This window comes from Stenella coeruleoalba (assembly GCF_951394435.1).
Source record: "Stenella coeruleoalba genome assembly, chromosome: 1".
Classification (NCBI taxonomy): Eukaryota; Metazoa; Chordata; class Mammalia; order Artiodactyla; family Delphinidae; genus Stenella; species Stenella coeruleoalba.
This window is the reverse complement of record NC_137169.1, coordinates 104628199-104655182: the sequence shown is the minus strand read 5'-3', so window position 1 is coordinate 104655182 and position 26984 is coordinate 104628199. Positions and strand designations below refer to the sequence as shown.

General features: G+C 39.4%; 1 protein-coding gene across 4 annotated transcripts in view; it reads left to right on the top strand.

The window, feature by feature from the left end:
- The window catches only part of WARS2 (tryptophanyl tRNA synthetase 2, mitochondrial), an 89766-nt gene that overhangs the window by 50223 nt on the left and 12559 nt on the right, over positions 1 to 26984 (top strand). For all 4 annotated transcript variants that reach the window (XR_013828015.1, XM_079919489.1, XM_079919491.1 and 1 more), the window contains exons 3-4: positions 16290 to 16370; positions 20034 to 20119. Coding sequence is in view for 3 of the 4 variants with exons in the window: in XM_079919489.1 (XP_079775615.1) it covers positions 16290 to 16370; positions 20034 to 20119 (167 nt within the window). In the remaining variant the exon portion in view is untranslated. The remainder of the gene's footprint in view (positions 1 to 16289; positions 16371 to 20033; positions 20120 to 26984) is intronic.

Below are 26984 nucleotides of genomic sequence, written 5' to 3'. Positions count from 1 at the left end.
TGTTATTTTTCTAACTTCTTAAGTGGACCTCATTAATTTTTAGCCATTCTTCTTTTCTAATATAATTATAAATACTCATTTCCTTCTAAGTACTGTTTTATCAGCATCTACAAAGTTGTGATATGTAGTATTTTCACTATAACTCATTTGTAAATGATTTCTAATTTCTATTATTTCTTGTTTGATCTGTGATTTATTTAGAAATATGTGTTTTAATTTCCAAATACATGACTCTTTTTCTAAAACCCATTTTACCCACTTGAATGACTAAAATTAAAAATACTGATAGTGCTAAGTTTTGGTAAGGATGTGGAACAACATGAACTCATACATTGCTGTTAAGAGTATAAAATGACAATTTCTTATAAAATTAAACATATACTTACCAAGTGACACAGCAGTTTCACTCCTAGGTATTTACCAAAGAGAAATGCAAACATTGCCTGCAAAATGACTTATACGTAAGTGTTCATAGTGTTTTTGCTCACAATAGTTCCAAACTAAAAACAACCCAAACGTCCATCAATGAATAAATAAATAATGGTAGAATATTCAATCAATGGAATATTATTAAACAGTGAAAAGGAGTCTGTAACAACATGAAGGAATAGCAGAAACATTATGCTGAAAGAAGCCAAGAACAGAAGAATTCATATTATATACTAACATTTATATGATATTCTAGAACAGGCAGAACTAATCCATAATAACAAAAAACAGATCAGTGGTTCCCAGGAGCAGGGATGAGGGAAGGGTGAGGAATAAACTGCAAAACTGTGTGAGGGAACTTTTGGGGGACATTGAACTGTTCTATATCTTGACTGGTGTGATGGTTACACATGTATAGATTTGTCAGAACTCTGTGGACTGAGCAGCTAAAGTGGGTCCATCTTATTGTTTGTACTTTATGCCTCACTAAAGTTGACTTAGTATTAAAAAAATTTTTTTAATGAGTAGGCACTTAGGATATATAAGTCAAAAGAAAAGAAGAACCCACAGAACTGTGTGAGAACACTACAGGTTTTTCAATATAGTTGTCATTCAAGCATTTAAAATAACAAAGGCAAAATAAATATGGCATAAAAATTTCATCTGAGCTTTGAGTCACCCATTCACAATGAAACCAAGAAACAACCTGCTCACAAGTTTAGTCAGTAAACTAATTATTTTGTTTGCTGTTGTAACATGTTCCCTAAACTTCTTGTAAAACCAGCAAAAAGCCCCATGAAACCAAGTGTTGCAGCTGTTGACCCCACTACAAGGAAAGTATAAAAAGAGAGTAGCTCTGGGACTTCCCTGGTGGCACAGTGGTTAAGAATCTGCCTGCCAATGCAGGGGACATGGGTTTGAGCCCGGGTCCGGGAAGATCCCACATATCACGGAGCAACTAAGCCCGTGTGCCACAACTACTGAGCCCGTGTGCCACAACTACTGAAGCCCACGCGCCTAGAGCCCGTGCTCCACAACAAAAGAAGCCACCGCAATGAGAAGCCCGCGCACCACAATGAAGAGTAGCCCCCACTTGCCGCAACTAGAGAAAGCCCGTGCACAGCAACGAAGACACAACGCAGCCAAAAATAAAAATAAATTAATTTTTTAAATAAAGAGAGCAGCTTTGCCGAGGACAGTGCTTTGAATTAGACTGAAGGGATCTTTACTGCCAAGAACTTTAGGGAATTTTAGTCAAGAGTTGAAAAGAGTTTAAAATAAGAATATGAAAATCATCTTATGATTTAAGACTTTCATCATTTTTGTTTGTTTTTAGATGATTTTTTAATTCATGTTTTTCCTTGTTTAAACATTATTTATCCAAATCAAAACAATAACAAATATATGTAGGGAGAGACATCATTTACAAACATATTTTGTACTTATTTGTTATATACTACAGGATAAAGAACACAACCCAGGGTTGTGTTGTTGTTTTTTTTTTTTAATGAAGCACAATGTGACCTCTAATTTACCTGTGCTTAGTCTTTTCTTCTTATACTTCTTTACTATTCTGATTCATTGATATATTAACTGCTCATTCCTTTTAATCTCCAGAATTCTGTCCTGAGCTAGGTAGGTAGGTAGATAGGTAGATAGACAGATACCTAGATAGATACATAGATAGATCTATTCCATATTTTTTATTTTTTCTGCCCTCTTGAAGTCTCATCTACTTCTATAACTTTCAGCCATTTTCTCTCAAATCTTGTCTCTTTCCCTGACCTTTCTTCCTAGTTTTTTGTGTTTCTAGCAGTCTTCTAGACTTCTATCTCTGGATATCTTTCCAAAATCTCAATTTCAACATATCTGAAACCAGATCTTTCCTTTTTACCTCTAACCAGCCCCTCCACTTGAATTTTTAAAATAATTTGGGATGAAATTCACATAACATAACATTAACTACTTTTTCCCAACCTTAGATATATGTTTATATTTTTTCTTTACACAGACTTTTTTTTAAAACTGAGGTAAAATACATGAATATAAAATGTACCATCTTAACCATTTTTTAAGTGTACAATTCAGTAGTGTTAAATATATTCATGTTACTGTGCAACCGATCTCCAGAACTGTTTCATCTTGCAAAACTGAAATTCTGTACCCATTAAACAGCTATTTCCTCCCCTCCCCGCAACCTCCAGACCCTGGCAACCACCATTCTGCTTTCTGTCTCTATGAGTCTGACTGTTCTAGATAATTCATATGAGTAAAATCATACAGTATTTGTCTTTTTGTGACTGGGCTCATTTCACCTAACATACTGTCCTCCAGGTTCATCTATGCTATAGCATGTGTCTTAATTGCCTTCCTTTTTAAAGCTGAATAATATTCCATTGTGTGTATATATCACATTTTGTTTATCCATTCATTCATCTGTCAATGGCTATTCGGGTTGCTTCCCCCTTTTGGCTATGTTTAATAATGCTGTTGTGAACATGTGTATACAAATAGCTCTTTAAGATCCTGCTTTGTATTCTTTTTTTTTTTTAATCAAAGTATAGTTGATTTACACTATTGTGTTAGTTTCAGGTGTACAGCAAAGTGATTCAGTTATATTAATTCTTTTCCATTATAGTTTATTACAAGATATTGAATATAGTTCCCTGTGCTATACAGTGAATTCTTGTTGTTTCTTTTGTGTATAAACCCAGAAGTGATATTGCTGGATCACATGGTAATTCTATTTTTAATTTTTTTAGGAATCACCATACTGTTTTCCATAGCAGTTGGACCATTTTACTTTCTGACCAACAGTGCACAAGGGTTCCAATTTCTCCATCCTCATCAACAGTTGTTATTTTCTTTTTTGTATGTGTGGGTTTTCTTGGGGTTTGTGGGGTTTTTGTAATAGTAGCCTTCCTAATGGATATGAGGCGATATCTCATTTTATAGTTTTAATTTGCATTTCCCTAATCACTAGTGATGTTGAGCATCTTTTCATATGCTTGTTGGCCATTTGTATAACTTCCTTAGAGAAACGACTCTTCAAGTCCTTTGCCCATTTTTTAATCAGGTTGTTTTTGTTGTTGTTGAGTTGTGGTAGTTAGTCTTTATTTTCTCCCACTTCACAGGTTGCCTTTTCACTTTGTTATGCCCTTTGATGAACAAAAGTATTTAATTTAATGTAGTCCCCAAAATCTTCAATATTTTTTAGGACCTAAGTTTTGGGGTCTATCATATATACACACATGAAAATTTCACATAAAATTTACTCAAGAAATAAATTTTATAAAAACAACAATAAACTGTCTGCCGTCTTGTCCTCTACAGAATAGCCCTCTTATTCTTCCTCAAGGTAGGAATTGCTGGTGGGGGGGGAGGGGCATGTTTATGGTAGATTGTTATCATTCCTAATTATTCATGTTCATTCCTGTAAGGACAATGATCAGCAGACTTTTTCTGCAAGAGCGTAGATAGTAAATAGTTTAGGCTTTGCAGGCCCCATGTGCTGTCATCACCCTCTTCACCACCACCTCTCCTCCTCCTCCTATTCTTTTTCCTTCTCCTTCTTCTCTTTTTTTATATTTGACTACCCTTTAAAAATATAAAAACCATCCTTAACCCATGGGCTGAATAAAAACAATCCACAGGTCAGATTTGGCCTGTGAGCAGCAGTTTGCTAACCCATGTGTATGAGGATTATATGTCCTCATCCATTGCCACATGACTGACAGTGCCTTCGACAGGAGAAGCATCTGTTCCTACTCCACTCATGTTGGGCTTGTCCACATGACTTGCTTTAGCCAATGGAAAGCAAGTGAGCATGTGATACACCGTGCCCAAGCAGGATCTTTGCAAGCCATTCCATGTTTGTTCTGACTCTCTTGCTCTTCCTTCCTTCTGACTCCTTCAGTTTGGGTCCTGGAATGAGAAGGTATGTAAAGCAGAGGAAAAGCCAGCCTACAGCTACTAATATGTGATGTGAATGAGAAAGAAACCATTGCTGTGGGCCGCTTATTTAGGGTTGTTACCCAGCCTAGCCTAGAAAAAGCTGACTAATATACTGCTCTAGGTAAAGAGGTACATATGTGTACACATACACACACATATACACACTAAGCAATAGGACTTAGACGGAGGTGGCTTTTAAGTCTGGAGCAGGCTTATAGAAGCTACTTATTTAGCTTTGTAAATATTGAACTAAGAAAAAAGTATAGAAGAATCCAAACGTGTACAGATAGATATTCATTGGCAAACATAAATACTGACAGGAGGCAGACCAGTTGAAGAGAGTGAGTGAGAGTTTATCACTGATAACAGAGTTCTTTTAATTTAAATTGATCCCCAAACAAGGTTCCTGTTAAGGGGATTTGTGATGAGGATGATAAGAGTCTAATAAAAATAACTCAGCATGAAATTGCTAGTTTCCGAGAGGAAATGATCAATGGGAATTTGTGAGTCTGAACAGTCTTCCAGGTGTCCTAACCAAAACTTATAGTACCTGATTCCTGGGAAGATAACATTTATATAGGAAGTAGTAAAATCCTAAGGGACACTTAGACATTTGATCTAAGATTTACTGAATCAGCTAATTGCTTGAATGGCTTTGATTGATACCTAAGGGACACTTAGACACTTAGACATTGGATCTAAGATTTACTGAATCAGCTAATTGCTTGAATGGCTTTCATTGATACCTAGCAGCTATATTTTTTTGGAATCATGCTATCCTGTACTCTCCCTGCTAATTAAATGTTTCTGAAAAAAGTTTAAATTCAGCAAAACACAGGGGCTACTATAACAGACATTCATGTTCCCAACACCAAGGATGAATATTGTTGACATTTTGTCATATTTGCTTGACTTCCTATATTAAACAAAGTTGAAGGACCCTTTAATTCTTTCCTTGCCCACTCCTTTCACCCCTTCTCCCTACATCCCTTTTCTCGATCCCCAAGCAACCAAATCTTGGACTTGACCTATATCAATCCAGCCAATTTTTCACACTTGTTTTCATGTGTAATCCCATGAATAAATATAATATTTTTAATTGTGTGGTTTAAAAACAAAATGATACAAGTGGTGCCGTATTGTAGAACTTTTCTGCAATTTTCTTTTTTCACACAGCGGTATGTTTTTGTGATCTCATGTTCATACATCTAACTCTAGTTCATTTCTTCTATTTGTTGTATAGTGTGCCATTATATAAATAGGCCACACTTTATTTAGACATCACCCTATTAATAAACCTTTAATTTCATTCATGCATTCATTTAATAAATATTTATTGAGCGCTTACCATGTCCTAGGTCCTGTGTTATGTACTCATGTTACATCAGTGAAGAAAACAGACAAAAATCTTTGCCACCATAGTACTTACATTCTGTTGGGGTAACACAACATAAATAATAACTATAATGAATAAGCCAAACATAAAGTATATTAGAAGGTGATAGGTTATATAGAAAAAGATTAAGGGGAATTGGGAGTGGCACTGAGGGAAACATGTTGCTATTGTAAACAGCGTGGCTTGGTGAACCCCCTTGATAAGATAATATTAGAGCAAAGACTTAATGTGAGGGAGTTAGTGACGTGAATATCTGGGGGAAGAGAATTCCTATCAGAGAAAAGAGTCAGTGCAAAGCCCCTAAGGTGGGAGTATGCCTGGTGTATTCAGGGAACACAAGGAAGTCAGCATGTCTGGAGAAGGGGGAACAAAGCGGGTGAGGAGGAGGGTTGGAATCCAGACGTCACAGGGTTGAAAGGGAGGAGATGATCATGATAGGCCATTGTAAGGACTTCGGCTTCTACTCTGAGGAAATGGGAAGTGCAGGATTTGGAACAGAGAAGTGACACAGTCTATGTTTTTGTTTTTTTTGTGGTACGCGGGCCTCTCACTGTTGTGGCCTCTCCCGTTGCGGAGCACAGGCTCCGGACGCGCAGGCTCAGCGGCCATGGCTCACGGACCCAGCCGCTCCGCGGCATGTGGGATCTTCCCAGACCGGGGCATGAACCTGCGTCCCCTGCATCGGCAGGCGGACTCTCAACCGCTGCACCACCAGGGAAGCCCACAGTCTATGTTTTAAAAGGGTCGCTTTGGCTATTGTTAAGAATAGACCGCATTGTAGCTAGGTTGGAAGCAGGGAGACCAGTTAGCAATCCAGGTGAGAGTTGATCGTGCCTCAGACCAGAGTGGTAACAGCAGAAGAGGTGAAAGTGCTAAGAGATTCTGAATATATTTTGAAGGTAGAAGCAACAAGATTTGCAGATGGATTAGGCATAGAGTATGAGAGAAATAGAGGAGTGAAGAATGACTCCAAGGTTTTCGCCTAAGTAACTGCAAGGGTAGAGTTGCCACCAACAGAAAGGACAGCTGTGGTAGAGCAGGTTTGGGAAGGAAGGGTCAGGAGCTCAGTTCTGGGTAGACTGAATTTGAGATGTCCATTGGATATCCACACGAATATGCTGAATGGAGAGTTGGATATATGAATCTGGAGTTCAGCAAAGAGGTCTGGCTAGAGTTATACGTTTAGAAGTCATCAGTTACACAAATCGTAGTTAAAGCCATGAGATGAGATGAAATCGCAAAGAGAGTGAGTGTAAAAAAGAATGTAAATAAAGAAACAAGGACTAAAACCTGGGTGTCTGCAATATTAAGGTCAGGGAGAAGAGAGGGAACCACACAAAGAGACTGAGAAGAAAAAGTATTGAAACTGGGAGAAAAACTACAATAATGCAGTGTCTGGGGAGCCAAGTGAAGAAAGTGAATCAAGGTGGAAGAAGTAACTAGTTGTGTCAAATGCTGTTTACTATGTCAGTAAGATAACAACTTTATCTTAACCATTAGCATTGCTGACTGGTGAGCGGTTGTAGTGGAGCCGTGGAGGTGAAACCTGATTGGAGTGGGCTTAAGTGAGAAGGGGAGGCTCGTCAAACACAGCAGCAGCTCTGGCATCTTTTTCTTCATTGATGAGAACCCATTCTCCCCACTCACGTTTTGAAAGGATCTGGAGTTGGCTTTGATTTGAGGGCCATCTATTCCTGTGGGGAGAAAAATTCCTGTCTGGAGGAAAGTGGAAATCATGCCAAAGATCAGAAAATCAGGACTACTCAAACTACATTATCTTTATTGCCACGGAATAAGTAATGGATGATGCATCAGAGAACAGTTGTGATGAATTCCACCTGCATAGATTTTTAAATAGCCTTATTGAGATAAAATTCATACACCATACAATTCACTCATTTAAAGTGTACAATTTAATGACTTTTGGTATATTCACAGAGTTGTGTATCCGTCGCCATAATCAAGTTTAGAGCATTTTCATCACTCCGTGATGAAACCCAGTACCCATTGCCCCTCTCCCCTCTCCACGGCAACCTCCGATCCACTTTGTCTCCTATGGGTTTGCCTTTTCTGAACATTTCATACAAGTGGATTTTGTGATTGGCTTCTTTCACTTAACATAACGTTTTCAGGGTTCGTCTATGCTGTAATATTTATCAGTACTTCATTTGTTTTTATTGTGGAGTAGTATTCCATTGTATGGCTATACCACATTTTGTTCATTCATTCAGGATGAGTCAGTGAACATTTGGGTTGTTTCCACTTTTCCAGATGTTTTCCACATGAAGATGCTACTCTGAACTTGTGTATAAAGTTTTTGTATAGTTACATGTTCTGGGTTATCTTGGTATACATCTAGGAATGGGATTGCTGGGTTATATGGTGACTCTATATTTAACATTTTGAAGGACTGTTAAAGGGTTTTGAAAGTGGCTGCACTACTTTGTATGAGAGTTCTACCACCAATGTACAGAGGGTCCCTGACTTAGGATGGTTCAAACATACGATTTTTCGACTTTACAATGGTGCAAGAGCAATAAACATTCAGCAGAAACGGTAGCTCGAACTTTGAATTTTCCTTTTTATTTTCCTGGGCTAGCGATACGCAGTTTGATACTCTCTAATGATGCTGGGCATCAGCGGCGAGCCACAGCTCCCAGTCAGCCACAAGATTACGAGGGCAGACAACTGACAGACACACGTATGACAGTTGTGTACCCATACAACCAGTCTGCTTTTCGCTTTTAGTACAGTATTCAATAAATTACATGAGATGTTCAACACTTTATTATAAAACAGACTCTGTGCTAATTTTGCCCAACTGTAGCTGATGTAAGTGTTTTGAGCATGTTTAAGGTAGGCTAGGCTAAGCTATGATGTTGTGTATGTTAGATGTATTAAATGCATTTTCAACTTAGGATATTTTCAACTCAATGATGGGTTTATCAGGAAGTATCCCCATTGTAAGTTGAGAAAGATCTGTATAAAGGTTCCAAGTTTTTCATTTCTTTCCCCAAATTTTTTTGTTGTCAGTCTTTTTTTAAGTATCCTAATGAGTATAAAGTGGTATCTCAATGTGTTGTTTTCTCAATGTGGTTTTGATTTGCAATTTCCTAATGACTAATGATGTTGAGCATTTTTTCATGTGCTTATTAGTTATTTGTATATCTTCTTTGAAGAAGTGTCTTTTCAAATCCTTTGCCTATTTTAAATTGGTTTATCTGTCTTTTCATTGTTGAATTATGAGTTTTTTACGTAGTCTGGATACAGCTACCTTATCAGACATGATTTGCAAGTAACTTCTCCTACTTTGTGAACAGTCTTTCACTTTCTTGATGGTGTCCTTGAAACACAACATTTAAAAAAAAAATTTTTAACATCTTTATTGGAGTATAATTGCTTTACAATGGTGTGTTAGTTTCTGCTTTATAACATAGTGAATCAGTTATACATATACATATGTTCCCATATCTCTTCCCTCTTGCATCTCCCTCCCTCCCACCCTCCCTATCCCACCCCTCTAGGTGGTCACAAAGCACTGAGCTGATCTCCCTGTGCTATGCGGCTGCTTCCCACTAGCTATCTATTTTACGTTTGGTAGTGTATATATTTCCATGCCACTCTCTCACTTTGTCACAGCTTACCCTTCCCCCTCCCCATATCCTCAAGTCATTCTCTAGTAGGTCTGTTTCTTTATTGACATCTTACCCCTACGTACTTCATGACCTTTTTTTTTTTTCTTAGATTCCATATATATGTGTTAGCATACGGTATTTGTTTTTCTCTTTCTGACTTACTTCACTCTGTATGACAGACTCTAGGTCCATCCACATCACTACAAATAACTCAATTTCGTTTCTTTTTATGGCTGAGTAATAGTCCATTGTATATATGTGCCACATCTTCTTTATCCATTCATCCGACGATGGGCACTTAGGTTGCTTCCATCTCCGGGCTATTGTAAATAGAGCTGCAGTGAACATTTTGGTACATGACTCTTTTTGAATTATGGTTTTCTCAGGGTATATGCCCAGTAGTGGGATTGCTGGGTCATATGGTAGTTCTATTTGTAGTTTTTAAGGAACCTCCATACTGTTCTCCATAGTGGCTGTATCAATTTACATTCCCACCAACAGTGCAAGAGTGTTCCCTTTTCTCCACACCCTCCCCAGCATTTATTGTGAAACACAACATTTTAAAATTTTGATGAAGACCAGTTTATCTGTTTTTTCCTTTTGTTGCTTGTGCTATTGGTGTCATATGGACTAACAAATCACTGCTTAACCAAGGTCGTGAATACCTACTCCTATTTTTTTTCTAAGCAGTTTATAGTTTTGGCTGTTATACTGAGGTCTGTGATCCATCTTGAGTTAAGTTTTATGTATAGTGAGAGGTAGGGCTACAACATCATGCTTTTGCTTGTAGATATGTGCCTGTAGATGTTCAGTTGCCCTAGCATTATTTGTTGAAGAGACTATTCTTTCCCCCAATGAATTGTCTTGGCATCTTTGTTGAAAACCAATTGACCATAAAGGTAAGAATGTAATTCTGAACTCTCACTTCTTTTCCATTGATCTATATGTTCTATCCTTATACCATACATTTTCTAAATTACTGTAGTACTGGATATTAAACCAAGCTTGCATTTCTGGAATAAATCCCACTTGATTATGTTGTGTAATACTTTATATATGTTGCTGGATTTAATTTGCTAGTATTTTGTTAAGGGTCTTTGCATCTATATTCATGTCATTGGCCTATAGTTATTTTTGTTGTGATGTCTTTGCCTGGTTTTGGTTTCAGTATAATACACGCCTCCTAGAATGAGTAAGAAAGTGTGCCCTCATCTTTTATTTTTCCGGAAGAGATTGTGAAGAATCCGTATTAATTTTTTCAATGTTTATGAGAATTCACTAGTGAAATCTGCCCTCCACCCACCACCTAGGGTTCATTTTTGTTGTTGCTATGTTTACTTAGTGACTTTTCTGCCGCAATTCTGTAAAGTCTGTCTTCATAGTCATGTGTGGCCACTGCAGTCTCTGCTGGGTTAGCTTAGTACTCAGATAATGATTGAGCAGAAATGTCTAAATGCTTTGGTCCTATATTTTCAACCCTTTGCTGAGGGGCTTACACAGGGCCTCAAGGTGAGCTAGAGGTAAGAGATTAGGGTCTTCTTAGATCTTTCCTGGACGTGTGCACAGCCCTGCACATACTTGTGGCCTGCTGGAGGCCCAGGAATGTGTCAGGTCTTTTAAAAGTACTCTATACGCATATCATTTCCCAGCTTTTCTCCTTAAGTTTTCTAGACAGCCTCTTGTTTTCTCCTACTGGTATCAGCACCTCAGGCAGCTGTAATATTAAATCATTGCTGATGATTATATTTGAAAAGCGTCTTAGGGCTGGGGCTTTTCCCACTGAGTGAGCGCTAATCAGGTCAAATAATAGCCGGCCCTGCAAATGGGGCTTTTCCCCATTTTCCAAATGGAGAGCTGTCAGACAGGTCGAGTAGTGATAATTCTCTGGGGCTGGATCTTTATGAGGAGCTCCAAACCCTCACATTCCCTTCCAGTGGCTGCTCTGCTGCTGTTTTCATGGCTACCACAGATATGGGGAGAGGCTAATGGGAATCGGGCAAGTTAAAATGCCACAAAGCTCTCTGTTTTTACTGGGATTTGGATGTTTTTCTTAAATAAATACTCTTCAGATTATTGCAAGCCTTTGGCTAATTTTCCAGAGTTTTGTAAAAGTTGACTTTGACAGTTTTTGCTTGTGTTCTCATTGCTTTTATGGAAGAACAGATTTTCAGAGGTCGTCGCTCTGCTATTCCAGAAGTGCCTCCACCTCATTTTAAACACCAGAAATGTTTTAACTTTTATTCAAGGCCAAGTATAGTTAGATTTACAAGCCTTTTACCTATTTTCACAAACTGAACACACCCATGTACAAGTTACATGGGTAACTTGCATTGCTCTTTATGCCCCTTTCCAATCACTAAACATCCCTTCCCTAAGATAACCTGGTTTTAAACTTAATATAATTTGAACCATTTAGTATACACTCTTTTATGTCTGTCTTCTTTCATTCAACATTAAGTTTGTGAGATTCTTTCCTGTTAAATGTAATTCAGTCTTCCTCATTGCCGTAGTATTCCGTTGAGTGAATATACCACAATTTATACATTCTCTGTAGGTGGACATTCGGATTACTTACAATATGGTGCTGTTACAGCATACTCTTGCACAGGTATTTTTGTGAACGTATGTAAACATTTCTGTTAGGTATATACCTAGAAATGGAATACCTGGGTCATACGTTACATGAATGCTGAGCATTAGTGGATACAGTCCGTTTTCAAAGTTGGTGGACCAATTTACATTCCCACAGCACTGTATAAGAGTTCTGTTTACTCAATATCCTTGCCATACTTGGTAGTATTTTGGGTTTTTCATTTTAATCATTCTGGTGAGAGTGTAGTGGTATCACAGTATGACTTTAATTTGCATTTAATGCACTTGGCCAATTTGTATAAGGTTATCTGCTTTTTTCTTATTAATTTGTAGGTATTCTTTTTTTTTTTTTTTTTTTTTTTTTTTTTTTTTTAACGGTACGCGGGCCTCTCACAGTTGTGGCCTCTCCCGTTGTGGAGCACAGGCTCCGGACGCACAGGCTCAGCGGCCATGACTCACGGGCCCAGCCACTCCGCAGCATGTGGGATCTTTCCGGACCGGGGCACGAACCCGTGTCCCCTGCATCGGTAGGCGGACTCTCAACCACTGCGCCACCAGGGACGCCCTGTAGGTAATTCTTTACATAGTCTGTGTACCAGTATAATCTGTATAGGTTTGCAGATAGCTCCTCCCACTCTGACTTGCCTTTTTTCCCTCTTTTAATGGTGGTGTTTGATAAAGAGACATCATTAATTTTAATGTAGTTTCATTTATCAAGATTTTTGCTTTATGTTTAGTACTTTTTAGATCGTATTAAAAATCCTTACTGACCAAAGGAAAGATGCAATCAACTGATTTAATTTTTTCTGCAAATTTTTAAAAATTTTAAAATATTTAGGCAGAACATTTTAGTCTACCCTGAAGAATACCAGTGTTTCCCCATGAGTGTATTTTACAGATGATTGTCCTCTTTCATTCACAAAATCACCAGCAAAGCATCAAGTCTTAGACAGCTCTATTCCAAAATATCTTTTATTCCTTCCTTTCAAACCCAGCAATTCCACTGAGTATATTTCTTACCCCATTTATTTCTAATCACCCTGTCTTCTGTTTTCAGAGATAACAGAACTCATTAGAGTTGAAGTTCTCTCACTTTCTGCTCTCCACTCCTATCCCACAAGATAGATCCTCATCTATATTTATTTCTCCTCCTCCTATTTCAGTGGAAGATGTAGGTCTCTCCCACCTTAAAAAACAAAACAAGGGCTTCCCTGGTGGCGCAGTGGTTGAGAGTCCGCCTGCCGATGCAGGGGACACGGGTTCATGCCCCGGTCCGGGAGGATCCCACCTGCCGCGGAGCGGCTGGGCCCGTGAGCCATGGCCGCTGGGCCTGCGCGTCCGGAACCTGTGCTCCGCAACGGGAGAGGCCACAACAGTGAGAGGCCCGCGTACCGCAAAACAAAACAAAACAAAACAAAATTTTTATTCTTAATCCCTACTAGTTACCTTTATTTCTATACTCCTTAAAAAAGAAATGTCTTACACATGTGATAAAATTGCATTGAACTAAATACACCCACACAATGAGTACATGTAAAACTGATGAAATCTAAATAGGGTGGATGGATTGTATCAAATTCAGTTTCCTGGTTGTGATATTGCACTATATTTATGCAAGGTGCTGCCACTGGGGGAACCTGGGTGAAGGGTGTACTGGATCTCTCAGTATTATTTCTTACAACTGTATGCAAATCTATAATTATCTCAGAATAAAAAGTTAAAAGAGTCTTTCTAAAAGTTATCTATAGTCATAATAACTACCATTTATTGAGTGCTTACTGTGTGCTAGGTACTGTACTAAGCACTGTCAGGTGGATACTGTTGTTAATCTCATTTTATAAATGATGAAACTGAGGCACAGAGAGGTTAAGTCATTTACACAGGGTTACCCAGCTACTGAGTGGCAGAACTAGCATTCAGATCTGGTAGCCTAAGCTCAGAGAGAGAGTTCTTATCCACTCTGCTATACTTCTTGTACATCTGCCTTCATATTCTGCCTCCTAGTCACGCTTCAACCCACCCCTCTATAATAGATTTAGCATTCATCCCAATCACTCCCCTGAACCTGCTTTTGCCTGGATCACCAACAAGTCCATTGCTAAATCTAATGGATTCTTTTTGGTCCTAACCATTCTTTCTGCAGCCTTTGTTATTGTTCATACATTCAACAGATATTTATTGAGCACCTACAGTGTGCCAGATTCTTGTTTTACAACAGTGAACAAGATGAGCAAAACTGCTGTTAACTGAAGAATACATGTCTTTACTTGTTATAATTAGGAGGTCAGAAACCTTTAATCACTGCTGACTTATTTGTGGACAGTCAACAGACCACCTTATTGTTCCATGCTTTTGTTTCTCTGTGGCTAAACCAGATTATATTGTTATTTTGTTTGTGATTTCACAACATAAGGCAGAATGTACTATATTTAATACCATTTTCACTTTTCTCCAGATTGAAATCTGACCTTTTCCAAGCAGTTGCCATGAATATGAATAAATTAAGAGAGCTAAATCCTAAAGTATACTACCTTCTTGTGTAATTATTAATGATATATTAATTTATGTTATAAATTATAATATTATAGATAAATTGTGAAAATTAATTGCCTTTGACCGTTTACTTAACTTTTTCCAAATAGGGATAATTGAATTAATTAATGCCACATTATTTGGAAACACCAGGAAGATCTCTGCAGAATATTCAATAAGTTTCATTCCATATAGCCAAATAAAAAGCTACTGGAAAATACTTGACTTCATGGAGACATCATGGTAGCTGTTTGCATATCACCAAAGCTGAGCTCTTGAGCCCTAGTTGAAGGAAAGGAATCATCTTGTCTCTTTCCACGTGTCCATGGTTATCTTCTGTGTTTTTATTCCTTTCCCCAATTCAGTAAAGAAGCAAAAAAAAAAATCTCTCCTACTTCTTCATGTCAAAAAACAGCTCTTGTTTTATTAGTTCTAATGGGAATGTGTTTTGCTTGGTGATTGGAAGCAACTATAATCCTCTTGCTTCCATCCAGGGTTACTGTTTCTGTCTGATAGCTGTTTGTTTACAGCAGCAGTTAGCAATTTGCATGGACAGTGCTGTCAAAGTCACTGCCCTCAATGAATCCCAAATGCCTCTTGGAAGAAAGATGACAGATTCAACCCAGCGACTTGCAAAACTTTAAAAGCGATTCCTTGTCAAACATGTGAAAAACAGCTCTTCCCTCTCCATGACTTGAGGAAAAAAAACGAGAAATTATCTTATGCCAGATGGCGATTCCTTGCTAGTAAAATAGGCCTGGGCTGATTCAGCTTCATTCCTTTATGTTCCATTTGCAAAACCCACAAAGAACACATTTGGGGCCACTTTTCAGAGCTGGCAACAGCCTCTGCTTTTTAAGGAAATCAGATGGGCACACACACAAAAAGCCACAATGGATGAAGGGCTCGGAATCCCCAGGGTCCAGAAACAGGATGCATAGGCCTTAAATTCTAGGTCACCAATTAGAACCTGGCCTGGACCCAAGAATCATCCCAATTGTTGCCAGATTTGGTGACTTGATTGAATTTGGTTAAAACAAAAACAAATTGGGAAAAGGTTATATTTTCTTGTTGACTAAACCTCTTCTTAAAAGAAAAAAAAAAAGGAAGAAATAGAAACTATCTAAAAACATGCTTTCAGATGATAAGTGATTCCTAAATTTCAAATTTCTGTGGGTCTAAAGGACTCAGTCTTTAAGTCCAGTACCTTTCTTTGCCATTTACATGTAAGATATTACGACTGCTTTCATATATTTAGAATTCGTTTAGAGAGGATTTGACCAGTGTGCATGCGTGCATGTGTGTGTGTGTGCATGTGTGTGTGTCTTCTTAATTACATTGGCTTGTTAAATTGACATATAGTTGACTTATTATATTAGTTTCAGGTGTACAACATAGTGATTCAACATTTTTATAGATTACACATCATACAAAGTTATTATAAAATATTGACTAGATGCCCTGTGCTGAAATAGATGCCTCAGGACATAATGAAACCCTCTCACTGTCAGCTGCTAGCTAGGGATGTTGTGAAGAGAATTTAAACACTAGAATAGTAATGGTATTGGGTAGTTTTGAAGATGTCTTCTTCATCTAAAATTCTATGCATCATGAATTAGCCCCCCTAATTTTTTTAATTACCTTCATTTGCGGTATTTTTAGCCAAGGTAATACCTGTTGTCTGTTTGGTTTTGCCTTATATGCAAGAAGATATTGACCACCTTTGTTAATGTTCTGTTTTATTTCTTCAGGTGTCTGAACACACACAATTAAGTTGGATCCTTACCTGCATGGTCAGACTACCCCGATTACAACATTTACACCAGTGGAAGGTAAATGCCAGTGATCTGATTAATAAACAGAAAGAAGTTCAGTTCCCAGTGCAGCTATTTTTCCTCTTTCTGTTTATTTTTGTGTTAGGCTCTGGGAATCCTGAGTTTGCTGGCCTCCCTGGTCTGTTACTCTAGCAGCTAGCTAGACCAGCATCTTTAACCTCACCGCCTCAGGGTATGAAACAGATAGTAAGAGGGTTCTCTAAGATTCTTTCCAACTGAAAAACTGGATGAAAATATCCAGCTTATTAATTATTTGATTTTATCTGTGCATGGTCGGTCCTGAGTGACCTTTACATAGACTTGGTAATGACTTTGAACATGCCACATTCTAATTAACAATCACCATTTCTGGATTACTGGACTCTGAAGTTGCCTCCACCGGAATTAACTGGCATTAAGGCCAGAACGTTTTCATTGTGGGGAGAAGAGACAGCATATTTTATTTAATATTTAAACAAGTTGAGTCCAAGCAACAGTTCAAACCCACAGAAAAATTAAGCCTGTTCTTTTTCTAAGAAGTTCAGCAGAGAAATATAAATTGGGTAATTCAAAGTACTTTACTCCCATGTATTTTTGCAATTGGATAACCTGAGGGTAGGTGGCCCACCACTATGTCAACACTGATATCAGTATCAAGCATCTTTCCAGCATATTTTCAGGGCCATTAATTTCCTCAAAAGGCTTTGATTTCCTATTTAGAAGGCTTCACATATGCTGCAGAGAGAAACAGACAGAGCTTTAACATGGCAGTGTCTAAATAGGAGGTACTGGCGATGCTGCAGAATCGTTACCTGCCAGGAGTTAAAAACAAAATTTTGTAATGTTCTCTACCGTCTTTTGGTTTGGGGCAAGACTTTCCCATTTTATCGTAATATGGCAATGCTAAGCTGAACACTGAACGCTGAAATCCTTTTATAAGAACTGATTTAATGGGAAATGCTCCCACTTTTTTTTTTTTTTTTAATTGGCTGCATTAGGTCTTCGTAGCTGCGCACAGGCTTTCTCTAGTTGGGGCAAGCAGGGGCTACTCCTTGTGGTGGTGTGCGGGCTTCTCATTGCGGTGGCTTCTCTTGTGGAGCATGGGCTGTAGGCACCTAGGCTCAGTAATTGTGGCTCGCGGGCTCAGTAGTTGTGGCGCACGGGCTTAGCTGCTCCGCGGCATGTGGGATCTTCCTGGACCAGGGATCGAACCTGTATTCCCTGCATTGGCAGGTGGATTCCTAACCACTGCACCACCAGAGAAGTCCCTCCCACTTTAAAATAGTGTCTAAGGACCTCCTGGTAACACGTTACTAGTGAATGATTCTGAAGAAGGCTTCTACTAGTCCATGATTTCTTATCTTTGGGGAAAACATAGCTTTCAAAGCCAGTCTTAACTGTAGAGCATGGTATACTGCCTTCTATGGTCATTCCTTCATTAACAAATACTGGTGATGCCTTCTGCTAGTCTCATATCACACTAAGGCCTGGAGGTATTACAGTTACCAAGATGGATGGATGCAGCCCCTTTCATGAGGCTTATAGTTTATTTGGGAACAGACAGGTAAACAAACAATCAAAGTGTAAAAAGTTTTAGGAGGGAAAGGTTCCAGTTCTATGGGAAGAGCTAAGAACCCCTAGGTTGGTTTTGATTGGGGCAGTGAGGGACAAAACAGGGGGGAGGAAGGGTAGGGTCAGGGCTGGAGAGGTCAGGGTTATTTGGAGGATTGATGAGATAGCACAGATGTGAGGCATCTGGGGCCCATAATAGGCATCCAATAAGTAATAGAGCTCTCCACACCTCCCCACTTCCTTTGTAGTTTCAAGGTCCAGTATTCTAATATAAAAAGACTATAAATCTAATACAGTAGCAATTTTTTAAATTTTTTTTGAGGTACGCGGGCCTCTCACTGTTGTGGCCTCTCCCGTTGCGGAGCACAGGCTCCGGACACGCAGGTTCAGCGGCCATGGCTCATGGGCCTAGCCGCTCCACGGCATGTGGGATCTTCCCGGACCGGGACACGAACCCGTGTCCCCTGCATTGGCAGGCGGACTCTCAACCACTGCACCACCAGGGAAGCCCGACAGTAGCAATTTTTAAAGACTGGGTTCTTTTCCCATTTGCTCATTTCCAAATTAAATTTTTTTAAGGGAATTCCTTTACTTTTATTTATTTATTTTTGGCTGTGTTGTGTCTTCGTTTCTGTGCAAGGGCTTTCTCTAGCTGCGGCAAGCGGTGGCCACTCTTCATCTCAGGCCTCTCACTATCGCGACCTCTCTTGTTGCGCAGCACAGGCTCCAGATGCGCAGGCTCAGTAGTTGTGGCTCATGGGCCTAGTTGCTCCGCAGCATGTGGGATCTTCCAAGACCAGGGCTCAAACCCGTGTCCTCTGCATTGGCAGGCAGACTCTCAACCACTGTGCCACCAGGGAAGCCCCCCAAATTAAATTTTTATTATAATTACCCTATGATCATTGCAAACTGGCCTTTATCATGAACGTAGTAATAAGGTGTACTGAAGGAATTGTATGATCAAACTTTCAAATTTCCTATGAATGGCCTATAGCATTAGTAGTGCTGTAAGCCGGAAACTACTTGAAGTAACTAGAAAAATTTGTAACTAAATTATGGAACATTAAGATGATTAAAGAGAGAAGCTGTTGTTTTCAGACCCAGTCTCAAAGGGTGTGTCTGCATTTTGGTTGGGGAACCCCGAGTTGTGAGCACGTGAGTTTGGTCCTCAGAATCATGCAGATTTATAAATTGAGTTGTTCATTTCATTCAGGAATCTTTGGATTTCAGGGAAGTGATTCATATTAACTCAACAAATAAAACTTATCTACACACCAAAATATACCAAAATATCCATTTATCATTTTACAAGATATGATATACCTAGGCCTTAGAAGCAATTACCAGTGAACTGCACACAATAGTCCCTGCTAATAAGTAGCTCTGCTCAAAAAGCCAGATTCCCTGCAGCAAGGGAGTTAGTATCACTAGGGCTCACATTCAGCACCCAGTGCTCGCCAGTTGTTAAATATTTCTAGTATCACCTCCAGTGTTTCCATCAGCTTCCCTGTTAAGGAAATATTTTGATTTATACCACCTGTACTGTTTATTGGATCACTTTACTCTCAGGACAGATAATTAGGATTGGTTAGATGAAATTTTCTCTTAGTTTCATTGTTTTTAATGCCATGATTTTCTGGGTTTTTGTTTTGTTTTAATGTGATTTTAAGGGAACATTACAGTTTTGTCAATAGCAGAGTGTGAGACTTTCTGGGAAGTTTCCACAAACAATTTGATGTTAACTAATGTTAATTTATAAAAATTTAATTTCATGGTTTTTTCTGACCTTCCCTGTGAAATCTAGAATTTATCTGATTTGGAACCTAGAAAATCTTATGTCCTTACTTTAATAAAATGAAAAAGATATAGTGGCAGTGCAGGATCGTTTCAAGGGGCAGTGGGGAAGCAGATTCACCTTATTCCTGCCCAAGGCTGGAGCATGGAGACAAGCCAGCCAGAAGATGGCCAGAGTTACTAACAGGAACTGAGATAGAATGTTGTTACAGGTGGCTTCAAATCACCCCTTGCTTGCTTTAAAGATTTCCTAATTTAGCATTATAATTAGGTTCATGTCGGATTTGTTTCCCTCCTCTCTTTCCACCCCCGCAGGCAAAGACTGCCAAGGAGAAGCAGAATGGAACCATGGGCCTGCTCACCTACCCAGTACTCCAGGCAGCTGACGTTCTGCTGTACAAGTAAGGAGCAGAGTTCACCCCTCGTCCTAGATGTAGTCATGCTGACAAGAGAATGTCTCACCTATCTCAAAAAGATTCGGTTCACGGGGAAAGATGGGTACAGAAAGGATCAGACACATGAATCTATTTGTGTCTATTCCCTGGTAATAATACTAAATTATAGAAGTATGTTTTAATGTGAAACTAATAATATTAAGAAGTAGCCCTTAGGGCTTCCCTGGTGGCGCAGTGGTTGAGAGTCCACCTGCCGCTGCAGGGGACACGGGTTCGTGCCCCGGTCCGGGAAGATCCCACATGCCACGGAGCGGCTGGGCCCGTGAGCCATGGCCGCTGAGCCTGCGCATCCGGAGCCTGTGCTCCGCAACGGGAGAGGCCACAACAGTGAGAGGCCCGCGTACCGCAAAAAAAAAAAGAGAAGTAGCCCTTAAATAGCACTTGCCATGTGTTGGAAAGAATTATAAGTGCTTTACATACATTAACCCATTTAATCCTCACAACAACCTTGTAAAACTATACCATCATCATCCTTAGTTTACAGATATGCAAACTTAGGCTCAGAGTGGTTAGTAACTTGCTCGAGGTCATGTGCTAGCGAGGCTTGGACCCAGGATTTGAGTCTAGAAAGTTTGGGTACAAAATCTGTGCTCTTAACCACTATAGAATATATCCTTCCCTAGTAATAATTACACTTCAAGAGTTTTAAATGTTGATTTCTTGTATAATCTAGACTCTCAAGCAATGCTGTCCCATAGAACTTGCTGCAGTTATGGAAATGTTCTCTACCTGCGTGAAGACCATAGCCGGTAGTCACATGTGGCTATTGAGCGCTTGAAATGTTGACAGAGGAACTGAATTTTAACTTGTATTTAACTTTCATTAATTTCAATTTAAATAGCTGCCTGTTGTAGTGGCTACTATATTGGACCTGCAGGTTGAGATCAAGTTTTTCAACATGGTATAGGGTGCCCTCACTTTTCTTGGACCCATAATCTATAAGTCAGCTACTGCTGCTACTTACAGGTCTCAAAACTATACAACTAGAGGATACGTGCGCTCTCTGGAGGGCTGGCCAGGGCTTCTGACCCCATTCCTCTCCCGATTCTTCCCTCCGATCCCCACATCACCTCCCTTGGCCCCCATTTGGCCTTCTAGAGATAAAGCCTCCCAGTCAGCATACAGTCATGGCCAAACCTTGCTACTGTGAAAGCTTCTGAGGAAAAAGAGAAACTATATGGGTCTTTTTTACCCCTTTCCCCTAAAACCTTGACCCCATAAAAGTGATTCTTCTGGGCTTTCCTGGTGACGCAGTGGTTAAGAATCCGCCTGCCAATGCAAGGGACATGGGTTCGAGCCCTGGTCCGGGAAGATCCCACATGCCGCGAAGCAACTAAGCCCGTATGCCACAACTACTGAGCCTGTGCTCTAGAGCCCGTGAGTCACAACTACTGAAGCCCACGTGCCTAGAGCCTGTGCTCTGCAACAAGAGAAGCCACCACAATGAGAAGCCCATGCACTACAACGAAGAGTAGACCCCGCTCACCGCAGCTAGAGAAGGCCCGCGCGCAGCAATGAAGACCCAACACAGCCAAAAATAAATAAAAATAAAATAAATTTATAAAAACAAAATAGTGATTCTTCTGTGGTAAAACTAGAATTCTTTGCATGTAAATGTGATAATAGCATGGAGATGACAGTATATGTACCTTGTGACATGACCTCAGAGCCCTCGTGCAATTATGATGGAAACAGCTAGAAGAATAGCTGCTTAACTTTACATATAAGGAATGTCCATTAGTACATGCAATCTATCTTTAATTCTGATTCAAACTTACGTGTTAGGATTATGTGTCTGTTTGATATATTAACTTGAATGCTGGACCCCTGATAGCATTTATTATTTATAATAAGTAACTTTTGACTTATCCTGGGAAATCTAGAACACTTTTCTCCAGGAGCAGCAAATGAAAGTCTAATGAGGGTCTAATAATATATTTCCCAGTGAAGTAGCATATTTACTTAGAAACGTTCTGTAAAGAACTTTGATTTTGTCACCTGTAAAGATGAGAAAAATCATTATTAAAGGATTAAAATGAAATCTGTCACTTGGCTATGATTGATGATGATGTCTTTGACTATTACAAGCTTATGTCTAGTTTCGTTTTCAAGGGCTACTTCTCCATAGAACCAAAGGCTGATTTTTCAGCACCAGGATTTGGAAGCACACAGAACAACAGATTTCTTCAACAGTTCAAGAGCTATAATGGGGGAGTCCTGTGAGTTCAGGGCTGTGAAAAAGAGTAAACTTGAACAAGAATGACTGCCCTCTGTGATACCATGGAGCACAGAGTGGGAAGGAACTTTAAAGGGCCTCTTCTTCGACTCCCTTGCTTTACAAATGCGGCCCAGGCAGGTTAAGCAATCTGCCCAAGCCATGCAGCCAGACAGTGGACAGAGGAGCCTCAGAGCGTGACTATGGTCTCCGGAGGCCAGTGCTCACCTTCCTTAAGGAGCCAGTCGTTGTGTCAGGAAACAAGGTCATCACATGAACAACCAGAGCAATATAGATAACACATAACAAAGTGATGATGAATTTATTTTTATCAGGAGCCTGAAAATACAATTGTCAGAATGATAAAAATCCTGCAGTTTCTTTCATTCATAAAGTGCATTAATGGGACATAGCTCAGGGGGTTATTAAACAGATTATGTATGCATTGATATCACCTAGTGTATACTCGATACAAACATTTTAAGAGTGCAAGCAACATTTTAAAAGGCTGATATTGGCAGAAATATCTCCTTAACATCCCCAAATCGGTCATATCATCTACCTTTCTTTCAACCCAAGCCTGAAGTTGAGAATGTCCTCTTTTCTTACACAAAACAGTAATTATTTCAGAGGGGGCAGGTAAACACCAAGAGCTTTCCGATAGCTTCCTGTCTGTCTTACTCTGCCCAACATCAGCAGGTTCTCACAGTCGGTTAAGGGTTCCAAGGATAAGTACTTCTCCAGCCTCAGTAACCCCAGCCTACTCCCAGTAGCAAAAAAATTCCCATACTATAAATATTCCTTCTTTAACGCTTATTGATCTATTTGGTGGTTAGAATATGTACTAAGAATGCCATAAGATGCCTTTCTTTTTCCTATTTTCTGAAAAGAAAATTTTCATGGCATATGTTTTTCTATCCCCATCAGGCTTCTGATATTTTATATATAACTTGTTAAACAGACAAAAGTATTTTTCTACAAAACTAGGTAATTATCAGTATTCAAGATGATTGTCTCCTACCTTAGCCTAGAAACTAGAAACTGTCTCCCTGTAATGCCACGATTAGATCAAAGATGCGGAGCTGGTACCTGCATGCTCCTTTTCTAAAGAGAGATAGCCCTACGTTTCTTTCCTGTCTGGTCTTAGGCTGGACATACTGCCACCAGCCACCATGCTCCATCCCATAGACTCTGTTCCTTTGAGCTTTTTCCTCCTGCCATCTTCCTTCAGACTATTCCCCAGGGCGCCATTGCCACACCAGGGCATATGTGTCATTTGGACCACTGCAAAGTGTGCAGACAAGTACAATAAAATCAGCTCTGTCTACTACAACGTTTATTCTGCTAACATACAGTTCTCATCTGTATCACTGTGCTTCTTTCCAAGTTTAGAAATTTCCTAATTGCTTGATAATAAGTCGCAGAGGCAGGACTCAAACCCAGGTCTGATTTTTAGCCTGTACCATTGTTTTGCCTATAACAGAGCTCAAGCACTTGGGGTTACTTTTTGTTTGGTTTTGCTTCAGATATTTCTGGATTTTGAAAAATATCATAACTAGAATGTCCATGAATATATACATTATAAACATAGATAAATACAAAAAATAAAAATAGATACAAAAAACATTCATATTTTCTCTCACCAGAAAATGTGTATGTGGCCTCTTCATAAAATGTTGATGTGCAGGGCAGTTATAGATTTCATGTTTGCTTTTGTCAAAATCAGCATGAGAATTGAGTGGTACATGGTGGGGTGGAGAACAAACAAGAGGGAAGGGAATGGAAGAGGAGCCTTCCAGATAAGTGTTTGAGAGATTAATGTAATTGTTTTGGCAGAACTTCGTAAGGAACCCAGGAATGGAGACCTGAGACCATCTTAAGCTTGAGAGCATAGTAAAATAGCAGGTATCTGAAGAGAGACAAATACTCAAAAAAAATGTTTATAATTTTTTATTTTATATCTACATTATTATTCTGAATATCTAAGTTCCAATAGCTAGATATATATATTAAGTAAATATTTCTCTCTCTCTCTCTCTCTCTCTCTATATATATATCTATATATATACACACACACATATATATATACACACATACATAGTTTTTATTAACATACAGCAAATACTTGTTAAGTAACTGTAAGGCCACTAATCTAGAAAAATGCACTGTGCATGGACTTGAGGGAAAGGGAAGAAGGAATTCACATGTGAGCATTATTTGCTAGGTGCCATACTGGCTGCTACACATACGTTATCTATTCAGATTCTCACAACAGCTCTGTAAGACAGTTAAGTGGTGTTATTCCCATTTTACAGATAAAAAAATGGAGTTTGGGCTTCCCTGGTGGTGCAGTGGTTGAGAGTCCGCCTGCCGATGCAGGGGACACGGGTTCGTGCCCCGGTCCGGGAGGATCCCACGTGCTGCGGAGCGGCTGGGCCCGTGAGCCATGGCCGCTGAGTCTGCGCGTCCGGAGCCTGTGCTCCGCAACGGGAGAGACCACAACAGTGAGAGGCCCGTGTACAAAAAAAAAAAAAAGAAGTTTTAGAGAGGTACCACTAAGTCTGCTCAACTAGAGATGAGAGTGATTACCTGGGCTACTGAGTTTCTCTTTCTCAAGAACTAGAACAGAGAAATACAGGAAGAGGATAAGAAGATAGTGAAAGCAAAAGCTGAAATGACAAAGGAAAATGTGGAAACAGAGGCCTCAAGGAACTATGAGTAAGCAGAACCAAAACCAACCCCAAGCCAAGAGTACAGAGAGTAAGATGTTTGGTCGGAAACGTCAGACTTGGTAATTCCAGAGAGAAGCTGAGTTGCTGTAATGTCTGAGGATCAGACCACTGCCATTGAGAACAGTTGAGATAATTCATTCCTAAAACTGCTTTGGAGACATCTAGTTTTTGCATTACATTCTTTCTTTGTGAAGTCAGTGTGTCCTGAATGTTTATGAGATTCTGAAAGCTGCTGGCCAAATGTCATTTCAGTACTCTGCTGAGGTTCACATACTTACCCACAACAGCCAAAGCAATCATTTCTTCTCTTTCTCTTTCACTTTTGAGCTTTCAGACAAGCGCCTACAGTAAACCAGAACCCTACTGGAAAGCAGTCTGAGAAATGTAGCTTACAGGCTGCTAGCCCCTGAAAATCAAGAAATAACGTAGAAGGAAACAATGATGCTGAGAGGTCAAGAGACAATCCAGTACACTCTCCTAAAAGCAGGGGGAAGCTATTTGCGCGCTTTTAAGGACAGAGTGAAATGATTTGATTTGTACTTTTAAAAGAACTAATTAAAATACACAGAATGAGTTATAGGGGCACAAGAGCAGCCAGGGTAGTCTATTAAGAGGCTCTTTCATTAGCCTATTTAGACCATGATGATGACAGTGAAGATGAAGAGAAGAGACAAATTTAAGAGATTTTAGGATGTAAAGTGGATAAGATTTCGTAATGGATTGGATGTGTATGAGAAAGAGCTATCAGGGATGTCCCCAGGTTCCTGACTTATGCAGCTAGATTGATGGTGTTGCCATTCATTGAGATAGGGAATACTGTAAGAGGACTAGCCAGAAGAATTTATAGCTGCAGTTAGTGTTCTCTCTCCTCTTGGAAGCTAACTCCCTAGAAGTTAAAACCTTCTTTATATCTCTCATAGTACTGGCACCAGGCCTTGCATAGCATAGGTCTTCAATAAATAATTGCTAAATTAAAGAGTCATTACAATATAGCCAACAAGCAACCAGTGGTGGTGAATTCATCCTTTACAAAAGGAAAAACGGCACCAAACTCCTATCGCAGCCAGGCTGGTTAAAGGCAGTAGCGCCGAAAATGCATAAACACAGCCAAAGAAGTAGGAAAAAAAATAAGAGAACAAATCTCTGTGAGCAGATATTTGTAGGCAATGATTATTCATCTGGACACTAATTCTGCCAGAGGGGTGGGGTGGATCCCAAGTAAACGTAGATGCCACAAGGAACTAAGCAAAAGAAAAATGGTTTAGTCACCAAGGAAGATGATCAGACGCATTATTGTGTGACAGAAGTTGTAACAATCAAAATTATGAAAGACTTTTGTTTTATGTTGTGTCTAAGAAAGTACAGTCAGGGTAAGTAAAAAAAAAAAAAGAAAATGGGGAAAAAGAGAAGACATATTAATATGGAGATCATTATGTAGGGTATAAATTTTAAAAGAACAGCACTAAATTATTTGAAGTGAGAGGAAGAGTGTGAGTAGAGAGGTTGAAATGTGAAGAGAATCAGCCCCATAAGTGAGCAGAATCAAAGACAGACTGAATTAATGTAGAGTGTAAACTCAATGGATGAGAAGTAAGGGCCAAGATAAATTACAGGAGGTGAAAGGACCAGCTGGAGCAGAGGGAGGAAAGACTAGAAACAAACAAACTAAAATCAGATGAAAAAGCCAAGTGGAGCAATAGGTCCAGGTGAAAAAAATTAAAATTTTTTTAATCCTTTTTTGAAAAAGAAAAACCTCACAGAATTGTAAGAAAAGAGGCTAGGATCCGACATAAGGCAAAGACACATGCAGAGTCATTATGAAAACTAAATGTGTTTTCTGTTTAGTTTGGTTGCTTGGTGAATC